This window comes from Peromyscus maniculatus, chromosome 20 (assembly GCF_049852395.1).
Source record: "Peromyscus maniculatus bairdii isolate BWxNUB_F1_BW_parent chromosome 20, HU_Pman_BW_mat_3.1, whole genome shotgun sequence".
In the NCBI taxonomy this organism is placed as follows: Eukaryota; Metazoa; Chordata; class Mammalia; order Rodentia; family Cricetidae; genus Peromyscus; species Peromyscus maniculatus.
Window position 1 is genome coordinate 68,490,414 of NC_134871.1, and position 16,916 is coordinate 68,507,329.

A 16,916-nucleotide genomic window follows, 5' to 3' on the forward strand; every position below is an offset into this window, starting at 1 on the left:
TTGTCAAACCATACCCTTAGCCCTGATGAATCTTTCCTTGGCTAACTCTATGGCTTGTCCTTCACCATAGCCCCTTCCGTACAAGAGATGACCAGAAAGACAGGAACGGAAGTGACCAGAACATCTACCTTTGTAAGAGCAATCACTGATCTCAGCCAACTTGAGAGTTTCTTCCTGTTCCCAGGGTCCTTTGCTGCCTTTGCTGACTACCACTACTCCCTGGAGCACGTGAACTATGACCTCTGTTGGTTCTGAGCTCTGTGTATGGGGAGGAAAGTAGATTCAGGGCCTGCTCAATCCTGCAGTGACATTTCTTTCTCTTTCTTTCCATTGGGAAAACTAGCACCCGCTAGCACCCTCTCAGTTCTCATGAGCGGACCCAACTTCGAATAGCAGGCATCTCAAAGGCCCTGGATTGGCCAGCAGAGGTGGCGGCACACGCCTTTAATCCCAGCACGCAGGAGGCAGTGGCAGGTGGATCTCTGTGAGTTCAAGGCCAGCCTGGTCTACAGAGCGAGATCCAGAACAGGCTCCCCAAAAGGCCCTGGGTTTCCAGTGAAGGTCATCCAGCAGAGAAGTTAGTGGGCTGTCTGTGTGTGTGTGTGTGTGTGTGTGTGTGTGTGTGTGTGTGTGTGTGTGTGTGTGTGAGTTTTGGGGCACTGCTAGGCAATGCCCAGTGTTAGGGGGAAGAAACAAGGTGGGTCAACCAGGCTGTCTCCAACCACACTCACCTAACTCCTAACTCCAGGAATTGGAGCTTGTGGAAACTGGGGTCCTGAGCTGAGCTCACTTACAGGAGTTGGAAGAAGATCTCTCTCTCTCTCTCTCTCTCTCTCTCTCTCTCTCTCTCTCTCTCTCTCTCTTTCTCTGTGTGTCTCTCGCTCTGGCTCTCTCTGGCTCTCTGGCTCTCTCTGACTATCTCTGTCTCTGTCTATCTCTCTCTGTTCCTAAATAGGTGTTCAGCATATCTCTTGCTTTCTCAGTCTCCAGCGCCTTGCTGGTTAATTGGGAATAGCCATCATTGCCCTTTAAGCAGGTGATAAGGTTTAAGTGAGACAGTGTTTGTGACAGCTTGGGTCATGTGAACAACGACTGATACCTTTTCTGGACCAGCCATGTGTCAAATGTTGGCAGTACAGTGATGTGCGAGCCGGAGACCCAGCCAGGGGATCAACCATGCCAATAAACCCTGTCAGCATAACTGGGGGGTGGGTGGGGGGTGTACAGGGAAAGGCCCTCTGTGTGCACAGGAAATTCGAGGACAAAGTCCAGTACCCTAGCCTTCAGCATGGCAAACACCCTTCTCTTCCAGGGGCTGGAGTTTGGAAGAAGGCTGCCATAGTAAAACACAGAATAAGGCTAGGTCCTAACAGGATGCATAAATAAAATAAAGCTTCAAGGCGAAGGGCTGGAAGTGTGACTCGATGGTAGAGCATGTGTAAGGACCTGGGTTTGATCCCCAGCACTTGGTGGAGTTGAGGTGAAGGAACTCTGGGGTCTACAAGCACAGTCCAGGAGCTGAGTATTAACCTGTGTTATCTGTGCTGATCTCACTCGGAACTGGAGTCAGTAGATCAGCAGATCTGGTGTTGGTGTCGGGTGAGGGCTATACCTAGAAAGAGTCCCAGGGCTCGAAACACCAGGTGATGGCCGTAAAATAGGCAGTCGGTGGTGGTGCATGCCTTTAATCCCAGCAATTCGGGAGGCAGAGGCAGGCAGATCTCTGTGAGTTCGAGGCCAGCCTGGTCTACAGAGCGAGTTCCAGGACAGGGAGGGTTGTTACACAAAGAAACCATGTCTTGAAAAACTAAAAAAAAAAAAAAAAGAAAAAAGGTAAGATGACGTCTTCAGGAATGTGCCTGAGGAAGCTTCCTGCAACTTCCACCCACTTCTGATCTTCAGGTGCCACACAAATACACACCAGGGGGACCTGGGGTTGGCAAGGACCCTGGACACAAAGCTGACCTCAGTCAGTGCTGCAGGGACTAGTCCTGAAATATCCCAGGGGTGGCGGAAAAGCTGGGAGGACAGAGATGGCAGGCTGCACAGTCCCTGGGGGGGGGGGGGTCAGCAAGCCGACTCCATGAAACCCCCGCCGCCGCTTGCACCTTGGAAAAACCCAGTCAGTGGGGCTGCAAATACCCTAGGGTGCAGCCCCCCTTCCCTACGGCCCCAGGCAGGCTCAGTCCTCTCCTCCAGGCCAGAGGGAGAAAAATAACAAAATGAGGAGAAAATAAGCTGTTTGGCTGTGGTGTGAGCAGGAATATCCGTGCAGAGCTGCCCACCACGCACCTTCACTCATTTTTTCCACACCCAGCCAGGGCCCAGCATGAGACAGACCACCCCCTTGCCCCCTCCCCCGTCTGGGCTAAAAGCGGACACACTGGGTTGGTGAGAGAGCGGCAGGTTATAAATATGCCCCGGGAACTGCCGCCAACTCGCTCCCCTGTCATCCCCTGGGAGGGGGTGGGGTGGGGTGGCACCTAGGGAGGAGCCAGGGCTGCCCTCTTCCCCGAGGCCCCGGAGGAAGTGGGACTTCCAACCAGCTACTGCAATATTTATTTATTTATACCTTTCCCAGGTGAATGACCCCCGCTCTTACACATACATTTGGACTTTTGTTTATCTCACACACGGGGTTCCCCACCCTCCCTGGTGTTATGGCCCCAGTCCAGCATGAAAGGGCTCAGCCCGGCACTCAGTGTCAAGGTGCAACCCCGGACGGCTTCTTTTCCTTACACCCTTAAGAAAATAGCTCATTCACTCATTCATCCATTCACTCAGTGAGCAGGTATTCCCCGAGGTGTGCACATACAACTGCTGTCACGAGTGTGCGCGCGCGCACGCACACTCTATTGCACACTCTATTCCTGTGTTCACATCAGTCCAGCCCCTCCTGCATGCAGGGTTCCCCTGCCTTTAACCTGGCAGCCTCCTGGGGTGGGGCGGGGTGAGGTTGGCTATCTGGCATCAGCCCTGTCTCCGAGTCCTATGAGGGGCTGCAGAAAGGGGGCCTAGAGTAAGATCCCCTCAATGTGTTGCCTCCTTTACTTTTCCTGGTAGATAAGGTCTCTTGTCCTTCCCCTTTACCCTCACCGTGACTGCAGTGTGCCAGCACGCGGGAAGGGAGAGCCATTCTGTGGGATGCTGAGGGTACCGACTCAGGAGAGCCTCCTGCCTCCCAGACACTGGCTAAGTAGGTGCCCATCTAGGCAAGAGGGGCTGCCCTGCTCTTCCAGGGCTGAGCCCTCCCTCCTCCCTCCTCCCTATTAATCCTCGGAAGTGAAGGGGCCGTCCTTGGCGGCCCTTCAGCCCTATTGTGGCCCCTCGCCCTCTTGGGCTGGCGTCTAATTAACTCCTCCTGCCCCTGGTTTTGTGTGCCCCCCCTTCCTCTACCTTGTCGGCCCCGCCCCTCCGCTCGGCCCGCTCCCCCCGACGGACATTCCTGTCAGGCCGGGCCAGTGTGCCAGGGCAACCAGGGCCAGACCGAGGCCTAATCCCCCCTCCGCCTGGCCGGGCTCAGGGAGCCCCACTCACCTCCCGGCTCTCTGGGGGCTGCCCGGCTCTGCTGTGGCGGAGACACACAATCGGGACAAAGGCGCAGCCCCCAGGGGGCTAACCCAGCCTTCACGCCCAGGTTGTGCGGCATTTGGGGAGTTTAATGAATTGTCCATCACGCCTTTCAGGGCCCGCCCGTCAGCCTGGATTAATCTTCGGAGCCCTGGTGGGGTAGGAGACACTAAGCCTGTATTTATTACTCTCCCATTGTCACTAATTGAGGTAATTATCTGTGACTCTGGCCTGGCCAACAATGCTGCATTCACTCCTGGGACCTCGATGGGCCTGGCTCCCACTCTCCTCACTAACACTCCCTCCCTTCCTCTCCAAAAAACGCGCCAAGGCCTAAGATGGGCCCTGGAGCATGTTGGGAAAGTGGACACCATTCCACAGTGTTCCACCTTCAAGCAGTGTCTCCCGAAGCCACCACCACTCTGAAGATGTGTTGAGGAGAAACCTGAGTCTCCTAAAGTAGATGAGAAAAGAGAGCAGACAGGTTTGTGAGGCAGAGGCTTCAAAGCCACAGCCAGGCTGGCACTCCTCATTTGTGGGTAGATGGCACCAAGCTGGCCCTGCAGCCTACAGGACTCCGGAGGGTCAGGAAGCATGCTCTTCCCTACTAGGTGTACTCTGAAGAGGTCCTGGAAGCTACCAGAGCTGACAGAGTGGCTGTGGGCATGTTGGAAAAGGTCAGAGAGAACAGGAAGGGTGTGTCAGGGAGCCGAAGGGCAGGGTGAAGAGCCATCCTGAGAAGAAGCAATCCAGAGTCAGAACATCTCCCAGGTCCGCACCAATGCGACAGTTAATTAGGGCCAAGTAGCAACCTCAAGAATAAACTCATTTAGATACGTGAGTAGTCCCAAAGAGTAGATGCCATATGAAGATGGCTTTCTGGGCCAAGGGGATTGGTCCTGGGGAGCAGGTGTGTGTGTGTGTGTGTGTGTGTGTGTGTGTGTGGTGTGTGCATGCGTGGGTGCATGTGTATGATGTGTACACACATGTGTGCTTGTGTGATGTGTGTGTTTAAGAGATAATAAAAAAGGGAAGACTTGGATGAGACTAGATTGTAAGATCCTTGAGGGCAAAAATTACGTTTTGGTCACTTTTTTTTTTTTTTTTTAAACAAGATCCTAATATACCTAGAATGACGGGATGGATCCGGATAGTAGTTGCGTAGAAGTTGAGGTCTGTCGGATCTTCTCCTAAACAGCTGTCCTCAGGCTCTTCACTCATCTAGTACTTGGTAGAAAGAGGTGTCTAGATCATTCCTGGGCAGGTCCTGGATGGGCAGCTGACCCGCTGAAACGCGAAGGATCCTGGTAGATCTCAGAGCTAAAGCTCGAGCAGCGCCACCTCGTGGTGAATGTTGGGAGAGCTTCCGGGAACACTAGCTGAGAACGCGAAGCTGCAGGCGGGTTTGGGGGGCTGGGACAGCCGTTCTCCTTGATGCTATGTGGTCAGGGCGGTGTGGCTGTCACAGTTTTTATTTTAAATCATCCCTCCATGTTTTTGGGAAGTAGTGGACCATGCACCTGAGGCTGGCCTCAAGTTTCTTAGGCACTGAGGATAAAGGTGTATACCTGATTCTTTTGCCTGCACCCCTCAGTGCTAGGATTTGTTGGGCAGATGCACTCAGTTTATAGAGTTCTGGGGACCAAATGCAGGGCTTTGTGCATGGTAGACAAGTACTCTATCAACAGAGTTACACCCCCAGGCTTAATCCTTACACCGGCCTTTTTGGAGGATGTGTTCCATGTCCAGCTTTAGGGGCTACAGAGTCAAACATAATCCTCAAGTAACTCATACAGCAGCAAAATTCAAATGGTAATAAAATCAAAAAAGGTGGAGCTGGAGAGAAGGCTCAGTGGTTAAGAGCACTGACTGCTCTTCCAAAGGACCCGGGTTCAATTCCCAGCATCCACATGGCAGTTCACAGCCGTCTGTAACTCCAGTTCCAGGGGATCTGACACCCTCGCACAGGCATATATGCAGGCCAAACACCAATGCACATAAAATAAAAAATAAATAAGTTATTTTTAAAAGCCAACAAAGGTGCCAGGCGTGGCGGCACAGGCCTTTACTCCCAGGATTTGGGAGGCCAGGCAGGTGGATCTCTGGGAGTTCAGGGCCAGTTTGATCTAAATAGAAAGTTCCAGGTAAGCCAGGACTACATAGTGAGACCCTGTCTCAAATACAGTACCATCACCACCACCACCACCACCACAAAACCAAAACAAACCAAAAAGAGAAAACATAGCAAAGGTCATGTTTAAGAATCAGGAAAATGTTAGGCACTGAAATACAGTAAGATATTTCCAGCTCAAAACTATGTGTCATCTCCCTTTCAAATCCTCTCCCGAAAGTTCCTGTGTGTCTTTGGCCAGAGGCAGGGTCTTAATGCTTTTCCCATGTTGGCCTGGAATTCTGGCTTCAAGGGATCCCCAATCTCAGCCCTGAGACTACAGGAACATGTTACTGCCCCTAGTGACTGCCCCTAGTGTCAAATGTTTTGCTCTCACCTTCTCTTAAATTCTTTGTGATCTAGACCTCTTTCTCCCCGGGGCCTGGTTCTCTGTGGAAGTCTTATGTCTTCCCATATTCTGAATATACCTCTTCCCCCATCTCGGTGAGAACTGCCTCAAACATCCTCACCCCCCAGGAGACCCTTCCATTTGCTTCAGCAGAGTGTCCTTGCTTGTCTGAGCTCTCTCGGAGTGCTTTGCTGGTGGGGCTTCCCTTCAGGACACCCACTGGCCATCCTTGTGTGTATGTGATCCACTAGGCTTCCACCTGCCTGGGGACACAGGCTCCGTGCCGTCTTTGTCTTGCCATCCTCTCCAGCACTGAGATGGGGGCACCATATGCCCTCATGAAATGATGAATAGGCAGGTTCGTGGATAAGGAAATAGATGTGTGGATAGCTGGATATGGAGAGGTGCTCAGATAAATGACAGACGACTTGGTGGACAGGTCGGTAAATGGATAGTTGGGATGCACGGATACATGGATAGAGCATCCATCCACAAAATGGCTCACAAATCCTAGTTAATACAAGGAGATTAAAAAAAAAAAAGAGCCTACCCCATGCCATGCCATGCAGAGGCAGGGACAGCACCTAGCTTCATACTTCCTCACTAATATGTGGCCCCTTGGAAACTTGTCTCCCAGAGGCCTTCGTGGATGTATTCTCATTCCCCATAAGTCCAAGTCAAGGACTCGTCCCTCTTTCCTATCCTCCCCCTTCTTCTTTTTTAAACTCGGGGAGGGCTCACCAATGTGACTGTCAGTCACCCTCGCATAGGCACCGTGTTAGTCTCCTCTCTCCATCGCCCCAGTGTTAGCGCATGCGCATGCCTGAGTTCCCTGAAGGCAGAGAGCATGCCTGAGTCTCCTCTCATCCCTGGCACACATGGTCAACGGGCGAGTGAGTAGTTACGGACAGGGCTCCCTCCTGTCCTCCATGGACACACTTTGCACATGTCCCAAGTCTCTCCCTGTGTCCAGCGGCTTCTCTTGTCTGCCTCTCCTCTCTCAAGAACACATCCACGCCGCTGACCTCTGTGGTGTTGCAGTTGCAGCCTGTGTCTGGGTTTTCTCACCCATTTGTAGCTGGCCTCAGGATACCTCAGAGTTCTCCCAGGTCTGAAAAGGACGGGGTCCTGGCTCCCCCAATACCTTATCAAGTATGACAGAACTGTGGGGCGGAAAATGCCCCCTGTTTGGGGGTCCCCTGTTAACCTAAGACCTGGTGCCCCCAATCGAGCAATCCTCCTGCACCTGTAGTCTTTTCTCCTAATCAGGGAAGAAGTTCCAGGGGGGGAGGTGGCTGTGGCCTCCTTCAGGAGGCTGGGTGGCTGGCAGACACAGCTAGATTTAGAAGTCATTTTCACAGCAGGGAGTCTCCAACCTGCCACCCACAGGGTGGCCAGCCTAAGATACTACTTACCAGGGTCTGGCCCTGAAACCTGTAGTCTCTCCTCCTCTCTCTCTCTCTCTCTCTCTCTCTCTCTCTCTCTCTCTCTCTTTCTCTCTCTCCTTCTCGCCCAGAACTTTGGCAAATGGTCCTGACTTCATCCTTGGCAAGCTCTGCTAGAAGGCGTGTGTTAGTTACCCTGACACCTTAAATGCCCAAGTGTTCCCTGGACGAAAGGGGTGGTTGTTATCTAACCTAGGACTTGTCTTTTTCAATGTTGGCAACCAAACTCGGGACTTTGTATGTTCTAGGCCAGGATACTACCTCTGAGCCGCCCTCCCGCTCTCCCAGGGATGGATTGTGCTCCTTGGCCTCTTCTTTTTTAGAGACAGAATTTTGATGGGCTGAGCTGGGCTGGAATTTGCTATGTAAGCCAGGCTGGGCTTAAACTTGCAAGATCCTCCTACCTCTACCTCCAATTTAGAGGAAAGTGCCACCATGCCTGGCATCTTTTTCCTCTTTTTAAAATATATATTTATTTTTGCCTGGATGGCCCGGAACTCACTCTGTAGAACACCCAGAGATCCACCTGCCTCTGCCTCCTGAGTGCTGGGATTTAAGGTGTGCGCCACCATCTGGGGTCCTTTCTAATTTTTATCTAAATGTCACCTCCTCCATGGACTCTCCCTGGATCTCATAGGATCTCCCTTGATTGACTCCTCCCAGAACTTAACACAAGAACCCAGTACTTCATGGTTTCATCTTTATCACACTGTCAGGCAAGCCTTGCCAGGACCACTCTTTGAGCTCAGCCCAGGGACTCGATCCCAGGGAGTGCTCAGTCAACGCTGGGTCAGACTTGGCCGCAGTCAGAACTGCAGTAGAAAGAGGTTAAGACCTTTGGTACCTTTGATCTTCTTCGCCCAAGGTGACCTGGCCTCCTTGGCCTCCTCCACTAAGAGCCACAGGAAATGTGTAGGTTACAGACAGGATGACAAGTCAGTATTCCTGGGGAGCTCCGACCAGTGAACGCCGCCCCTGGACTTGGGAAACCCGAATGGGCGACCCTCCTCCGATGGATGAATCAAGGCCCGCGGCGGGCTGTGGACTGGGGAGCCCTTCCCCCTCCCCGCTGCGTCCTGCCTTTGAGTCTCCCCGGGTGTGATGTCCAGCTAATGGGAGACGAAAAGCCTGGGTGGTTGCAGAGCGGTCTAAAGAGTTGCGGGAGTCGGGGCTGGCGGGATCCGATGCGAGCAGGGACAGAGGCGGGGCCCCGGGGGACGGGTTCGACCTGGCGACCCAGTCTGGGCGAAGCCCCCGCTCCCGCCCAGCCGGCGGCTAAATTTACCTAGGCTGACTCAGCCTTTGCCCGGAATGGGGGGCGGGGGGAGTGCCCCGGGGCCGAGGGAAGAGCGGGCAGGGGTGGGGCGGGGGGCAAGGAAGGGAGCGTCCCAGCCAAGGAGACAGGATGGGCCACAAGTTTCCAGCAGAGACCAGTCCTCCCCCTCCCCCGACGGCGAGCGGGAAGCCCCGAGGGAGGGACAGGTGGAGGCCTGGGTCAGCGAAAGGAACGCCAGAGCTTCATAAAGGGGAGGAGTAGATTTATTGGGCGCCGACTCTGTGCCCGGCGCCTTATTTATGTACATTACCGCATTAAATCCTCACAACAACCCTGCGAGGTAGGTGTTTATAAACCCCCATTTGACAGATGAGGAGACTGAGGCTCAGGGAGGTGAAGTGATTTGGCCAAAGGTCACATGGCTAGTAAATGGCAGACACGGGGGAAGTGCCCAAGGTTGGAAAGAGGGGGGGAAAAAAAGACTTAAACGTCAGTCTTAAGCCTGGCGGCGGCGGCGGCGGCGTAGATCAATACGAAGAAGGTCTGGGAGACCGGAGGCCTGCTCCCGGCCCCGCGCGCGCGCGGCGGCTCCGAGGTGTCCAGGCTGGAAACCGGCGCCGGCGGAGGGGGGGGGGGGAGGCTAGGGGACCCCGAAAACTGGCCGCGCGGCTGGTGTCGGGGCGGCACTCGAGCACCAGCAACCGGGGGGAATCCGCGACCTGCGCGCGCCCCGTAGTGGCTCCAGCGAGTATCACACCCCGCGCCGACCGCGGAGGATCGGGCCCCTCTTTTCCCCTCGGCCTGGCTGTTGTGGTCTGGGCGAGGGGCAGAAGCCGTCGGGGGGTGGGTGGGTGGGGGTCAGGTCAGGTGGGGGCGACCCTGTCGGCGGCGTGCGAAATCCCGGGGACACTTCAGAGCATCCCGAAGGACACGGAGATGGAGGAAAGGGGGGGTGGCGAGGCCTGAAAGTGTCCCAAGCTGATTCATTGGCTGCCTTCCCTCTCCAGCTGGGGCCACCACTGGCCAGAGGCAGTGAGAGGACCGGCCCCGGGATCCTGCTCTGCCTTGGGGAGCACTCACCTAAACTTGGGAAGTTGGGGTGATAGAAGCCCTTGGTCCATTTACATCTGGAAAACCTTGACCGTGTCTTCCGCGCTGAGGAAGGGGTGACCTGGGTAAGAGCCCTCAAATTCTATCCGCTTAGTCCCCAAATCCCGGGGACGGAAGAGTGGGGCGGCAGACACCGCTCACTTGACATTTACAGGAATCCGGGGGTGCTCGGGTGCAAAGGCGGCTAGCCTAAGGTCCACCAGCAGCAAGTCAGCGGCAGAGTCGGAGCATCCAAGACAGCCCTCCCGCCCGCCCCCGGTTTGCTGGTTGTGTTGCATCCATCCATTCCTCCTCTGCCAAAAGCTCCCCGACACCTGATCACTCAGTCACTAGGCTCAAGGCCTCTCCATGACTTTTTCTCTCTCCTGCTAGGGACCCTGACCTGACCATTGCTTCCTCATGCCCGCCACCGTCCCTGCCCTTGGGCTTGTCTCTCCGCTCGGTGGTGGGTGCCAGCAGCGCCTGAATGTAGCAGGTGTTGAGTCCTACCCTCACCTCCCCTGAAGCTATAACCCTTGGATTGGCGATGGCTGCCTCGCCTCTCTTTCCTCTCCTCTGTTTCAAGTGTGGGAACAGGTACAGGTGGGGAAAGGAGAAACGGGGAGCAAACGAAGCCTGTGGAGAGCAAGGGAGGACGGAGAGCCCAAGGATGGATGGGCCGAGCCACGCGAGCACACAAAGGGGCATCGCTGCTCACTCTCGCTCTCGCTTTCCCTGGGGCGGCGTTTTCCTGGTGTCCCCTCCGAAGAGGCCTTCCTCGGTGTGACCGATGACATCTGGAGTCTCCCGGATACGGTCGCTCCGCTCGGCGGCGGTCTTCCCGCCTTCCCCGGGCCGGGTGTTTCCACCCGCAGGCAGGGTCCTCTCATTCCGCCAGGAGGCGCCTGGGGCGTCCGTGTCGCTTCCATCAGAGGAGCCACTATGGACGCTGAGCTCCTCGGCTTCGTCCGAGTCCGAATCCGGGGCGGTGTGGCGGCGGATGCGGGACACGGCTTCCCGCAACGCCCCGGCGTAGGGTCCTGGAGTCCGCGGCCAGCCCCCGCCCGTGCGCCGCAGGACCCCAGCCGCTTCCGAGCTCTTCCCGCTGCCCGCGCAGCCCGGAGCCGCTGGGCCTAAGGCCGGGTGCTCAGGGCTACCTGGCTGCGTGGGGGCGTCTCGTAGGTTCGCTTCGCCGCCGCCAGGGAACCCTAAAACGCGGGAGGCGCGGTCCTCCAGGGAAGAATCCCCCTGCTCTCCTCCCTCAGCCTCGCACTCGCGCCCCCCGCCCGGCTGGTTTAAGATACGACTGCTCACCGGCAGCTTCTGGCAAGCTGAGGGATTGGCCGTGACCCCCTCACCCTCCTCGTGGCAGGGCTGGGGTTGTCGCCTGGGGCTGTCGCTCACAATGCACGGCTCCCCAGAGGGCAAGAGCTGCACCTGCTGGGTGCGAGGGGTCGGAACATACTGGGACTTGATCACCACGCACGTGGCGTCAATGACAAAGATGCCTTCTCTACGAGAGGGGCCTCGGGAACTGCGGGGCAGGGTGTGGGCGCGGCGGGTCGCCTTCCAGACGTCCAGGGGTTCATGCTCTGTCCCCTCTCTTTGACCCAGGGACTCTCTCCACCCGGTGCCTCCAGGAGCCCAGGGTCTGGGGAGAGTCTGGCTGTGTCTAACTGGAGGCTTTTTAGGGGAGGAAAGCCAAGACTTGGGAAGCCAAATATATTCACTTCTTTCTTTCCCTTCCCTTGAGCCCTTGAGGTGCTGCCTGGACCTGGGAGCCGGACATGGGGGAGTGCGGATCGTAGACCCAGCGGGAGCTGCCTCGGTGCCTGAACTGCCAGTAGCTTTGGCTTGGGGATGGCCGTCGTTGCCACCACTGTTCAGGCCAGCAGCAGCTAGGCCCGAGCTTTTCTCTATCGGCCCTGAGCAGGACTCTGGCCTGGCTCTGGCCGCTGCACAGCCTGGAGCTCCTCCTAAGAGTCCCCGTCCCTGTCTGAGACCCCAAGCCCCTAGAACATCCCGGTAGATTCGAGGATCCAGCCTCTTCTTCGTGCGCCCTGCCTCTGTCCTGGTGGTGGCTGGAACTGGGGCTGACGAAGTGGGCGCCCGGGAGAGCTCCGGGCCTCGCTTAGTCCCCAGGGTCCTATGGGGGCCTTCGTAAGAAGGTGGAGCCACATAGGGTGGCGGCCGGTCCCAGCGGCGTCTTGGGGTTGTGCCTGCAGCGCCTCTCAGCAGCAGGTGAGCCTCGTAGCTAGGGGGCCCTGGTCTCCTACCTCCCCATGGCCCCGCCCACGCCACCCCTGGGTCACTCTGCGGGAGCGCGGATGGACGGGGCGCTCGCCCCACCGGCCCGAAGCGCTCAGGTCTGGAGAAAACTGGGAACCCGGTTGGTTGGGCCGCCCGAAGGGCGTTCCGGGGCTCTGGGCGGGGCTGACCTAGGGGACTCCGTCGGGCCCCGCCAGCCTTGCGCCTTTTTCTCTCGGTCTCCTTGGCCTCCCGCTCCTGCGACGCCGCCTTCCTTTTCTCTTGTTCCCGGGCTCGGACCTCGGCGAGGGGCCCCGCCCGCCAGTTGGTCGCCTCCTGCAGCACCCTGGTGGCCCAGGGTCGGCGGGGTGGCGGCTCCGGGGATCCCGGGCGCAGCCTACACCTGGGACAATGAGCAGGAACCCAGGTGAGCAGTTTGTGGGGAAAGGGAGCCGAGGTCCGGGGAGCTGGGAGTACTGGAGACCACTTGGGGCAGCCATGTGGGAGGGTACGCGCGAGCGCGTGTGCGAGTGCACGTGCGTACATGTTAGGGCTGAAGTCGAAACGAGACTCCTCGCCATCTCTCCATGCACACTTTAACAGCGACTGCCCCATGTCACCTCCTGCCCTTCCTCACTACCTCTTCTGGCCCCCTAGGCAGCGCGGAACGAGGCAGGCCCCTGTCCTCGACGAGTGGGGGGAGGGAGGCGCGGGAAGGAGAAGGGGCCAGCAGGGACCGCTGGTGCCAGCAAGGAGGTCTGGACCCCACTTCCCGCCCCACCACTTGCTGCCCCTCACCCCCTCCTTCACTCACGTGCGGCTCTGGGGCCCACGGGCCCAGTAGCTGGCCTGGATGTCCATGGACTGTCGAGAAGGAGCGCGACGGCTATAATGACAGGAAATAGTCTTGACTTCAATCACCAACAGCTTGGACTTCTGCACCCAGAGGCAGCTGCCCGACTCCTCATCCTGGAGATCCCGGGGGCTGTCGGGCCCCTCGGAGAATAACGGGCCATCCAGCATCCTGCCCCACCCCACCCCGGCCCCCCACCCTCCCACCCGCCCCGTGAGCCCCCTCCCAACCCAGGGAGCCGGCGCCCACTGCAGAGCGGCAGGCCCAGGGACTGGCAACTATATATACCCGGGCACACGTGTGTGCCTGCCTGTGTGTGTGTGTGTGTGTGTGCTCGCGCGCGGGCGCGCGCGCATGTGACACGCCGCCGTGGACCGCTCCGCGCTGCTACCTCCCCCATGTACACGGCCGCCCCCTGGGGCCTGGGATTGGACGCCCCTTCCCACTACTCAGGTCCCCCAAACCTAATGGGACCCGCGAATGGGCGCGCGCGGCGGGGGGGCGGGGGGGGGAAGAGACAGCTGATTCTTACCAAGCTTACAGTGCCCCCTCCTCCAGTCCCTATTTCTGCACCCTTCCCGAAGTTTTAACCCTTTGCTTTCCTGCTTGTCAGGTTGCCTGACCACCCGTGGTCTATGCCTGCCTGTCTGCCTGCCTGGACTCCTTTCTCCGACAGGGAGTGGTGAGAATAGAACTCAAGGTCTCTGCCTGCCACTCTCTGCTGGTTTCCATGGGGTTGGGGTGCAGGAGAGGCTGGCCCACAGCTGGGGGGGGCGGGCTATTTTTAGCGTCCGTGGCATTCGGGTAAGGATGAGATGAGTAACCAGTTCAAGCAGTGGAGAGAAGAGGCGGTCGCTTTCAGGAAGCTTTTGTGCGACTCTGGGGGACAGCCGCTCCCCTGCCCCCCCCCCAAAGGTGGCACCTGCATCCTTTACTCCTCGCCTCCTTTTCTGGTGTGTAAGGCAGAGCTCAGTCTGTCCTGGCCACCTAAGCAACAGGACAACTCTTACTGTAGATATGGGTGCCCTTCCTTGGGCATACTAGCTCCCCTAACCCAGAAGCCAGGATTCTGGGATTACACAGTTCTGTGCCCACACAGCTCCACCAAGCCTTATGTGGGGTGCAGATAGAGTGCTTATATACACTTGTGCCCTAACAGAGGGGGGCGGAGGAAGAATGGTGTGCTTCTGTGGTACAGACAAATCCCCTAGCAACAGAAAGGATAAAAGTGGCCTCTCTTTCCTAGAATGGGGCTCCCACTCACGACTGACTCGTCGCCCAGTTCACTTGGCCCAGTGCGGCTCACCTTTTGGACTCACTCTGTTCTGGGGGGGGGGAGTTGTTGCATCCTCAGGATTCCTCCCCCCAGGCCTGTACCAGGTGTCCCCTGATTCACCATGGTAATGTTAGTGGCAGCACAGCCCACGCCAACCCTTCCATGCAGAGACTTAGCAACCATGCCTGGCAACCATGGCAGCAGCTCGGTGGAGGGGAGGGGGGCAGGGAGGGGGGAAGAGGGTGGCAACGGCTCCTGAGGAAGAAGGGACCCTTTGCCCCTCCTGACTTTTAAGGACAGAAGCCTGTGAGCTTCCACATTGTCTCCCGTGTGTCTTCAGCGCCGCCGTCCTCAGCTGGAGACTTGGTGGGGGTGTTAGGGGGTAAATGGGAGAAACAAGAGATCCCCCGTTTGTGTTTCAGAAAAGTACAGGGAACATTTGGGTACAGAGACTTCTTTTTAAGGGGACGGGGACCGAAAGGGTTGTTACAGGGCAGAGACAGGACTCACTGAGGAAGAGGCAGACCCGCCGGCTCTGCTGTCCCATCCACTCCCCCCGGTGATTCCTTGCACCTACCCGCCGCACTGAAGATGCTTCCAGGTGCTCCTTTCCACTAGGTCCTACCAGCGGTCCTCGGCTTTTAAAGCCCTGCCTCCTCCCTAGACAATCCGTGATGAAGGAATGCGACACAAGGAGACATTTGTCCTTCCCACCACGCACCCCCTACACACACACACACACACACACACACATAAACATGTTCTAATTCTAATAATTTAGAAGCCTCCCTCCCCCAAGCTCGGGAATGTGCTGAGAGCGGTGAATGCAGCAGATGCAGGGCTCCACTGGGGTGCATGGGTGCATCCTTGAGAGCTGACCTCTGACAAGTGTGGATGTTTTCCCCGTGTGCCATCGGGAAGCCTGCTTTGGAAGAACAAGGATAGTATGGCAGAGGTTCCTCGGAAGGCATAGGCAGAGGAGGGAGAGCCAAGGAATTATTCAGAACCTACTCCTGGCTTGGATGCAAACTGTCCTATCAGCAAAGCAGTGGTGGAGAGGAGCGCAGTCTGGCAGTCCTCACGGTGTTGGCGGCCACGTTCAGTCTGGGTAGTTTCAGCACAGTGGGTCTGGTGGGCTGACCGCAGCTCTCTTTTCCTCCATGATTTACTCTACCTTAGAAGAAAGGCAAGGGCCGGCAGTGGCGGCACACGCCTTTAATCCCAGCACTCGGGAGGCAGAGCCAGGCGGATCTCTGTGAGTTCGAGGCCAGCCTGATCTATAGAGTAAGATCCAGGACAGGCACCAAATCTACACAGAGAAACCCTGTCTTGGAAAATGAGAGAAAAAGAAAAAGAAAAAAAGATCTGTGGGTTCAGAATATCAGTCCAGCCAAATCCAAACCACTCAACCTTCCTCCAGAAACCCTGATGAAGTTTGCAGACCTCTCTGTCCAAAGACCCTAATCAGTTCTCCAGTTTCTGGAGACTTAACATTAGTAAATTTACCCTGGGCCCTACTATGGTCCAGGCAGAGGAGAAAGTAAGATAAGAGAAACTACAGGAAATAAGCCGGGAACAGTCCTGAGGGAATTAGAGAGGAAAATTAGTGTAGAGATAAGAAAACATAAAACCTGGAACCAGACAGTTTAAATATTAGCTTTTTTTTTTTTTTTTTTTTTTTTTTTTTTTTTTTTTTTGAGACATGATCTCACTATGTAAGCACCTGGAACTTGTTATGTAGATCAGGCTAGCCTCAAACTCAAAGAGATTTGTCTGCCTCTGCCTCACTAGTGCTGGAACTAAAGACATATGCCTACCAGCTTTGCTTTTAAAAAATGTATTTATGTATATGCACAATGTTGTGTGTGGGTGCACATGGCATGTTGTGATGTGGAGGTCGGGACAATTTTGTGGAGCCTGTTCCCTTTCTACCTTTAAATGGGTTCTGGCAACTAAACTCAGAGGCTAAGCTTGCATGGCGAGTACCTTTACCTGTTAGCTTTGCTTTTTACCAGGTGTGTGGCTCTGGGCCAACTTTTAAGTATGTGCCTCAGTTTTAAATTCTCTTAAAACTGGAAAAGGTTGCTGAGTGGCAGCGGCGGCGGCAGAGGCAGCGGAGGACTTTAATCACAGTATCTGAGGAGCAGAGGCAGGCAGATCTGCACAGTGAGTTCCAGGACAGCCAGGACTACACAGAGAAACCCTGTCTTGAAAAACCAAACCAACCAAATAAACAACCAACCAACCAAATAGAACTGGAGAAGGTGCTGAGACGGCTCAATCTGTAGAATCTTCATCTCAAAAGGCTGAGGCACCGAGTTCAGATCCCCAGAACCTACATAAAAAGCCACATGTGGTGGCATGTGCTTTTAATCCCATGGGTCCTGGAGTCTGCCGGCCACCTACTCTTGCCTACATCATGAAATCCCAAGCCAATGAAAGACAGTGTCTCAAAAACAAAGACTGTCACCTAAGGTAGAAGGTGAGGACTGTCACCCAAGGCTGTCCTTCAGCTACCACTTGCCTACACACAGGCACACACAAAGGTTTTTTGTTCTTGTTTTTGTTTTTTTCTAGATAGGGTTTCTCTGTGTAGCCCTGGCTGTCCTGGAACTCACTCTGTAGACCAGACTGGCCTGGA

At 56.0% G+C, this 16,916-nt stretch overlaps 1 protein-coding gene across 1 annotated transcript; it reads right to left on the minus strand.

Moving 5' to 3' along the window:
- Window positions 1–8,917: 8,917 nt before the first annotated feature.
- On the minus strand, window positions 8,918–13,170 carry Ddn (dendrin). The gene is made up of 2 exons (XM_006974383.4): window positions 12,961–13,170; window positions 8,918–12,549 (listed from the first exon to the last, which is right to left on the minus strand). The coding sequence occupies exons 1-2, from the start codon at window positions 13,167–13,169 to the stop codon at window positions 10,614–10,616; spliced, it is 2,145 nt and encodes a 714-aa protein (XP_006974445.1). The 5' UTR covers window position 13,170; the 3' UTR covers window positions 8,918–10,613.
- Window positions 13,171–16,916: the final 3,746 nt, after the last annotated feature.

Coding starts and splice junctions, on each gene's coding strand:
- Ddn (XM_006974383.4), bottom strand. CDS start 13,169: ATGCTGGATGGCCCGTTATTCTCCGAGGGGCCCGACAGCCCCCGGGAT. Junction 12,550..12,960: donor CGTGGGCCCCAGAGCCGCAC/GTGAGTGAAGGA, acceptor TCATTGTCCCAG/GTGTAGGCTGCGCCCGGGAT.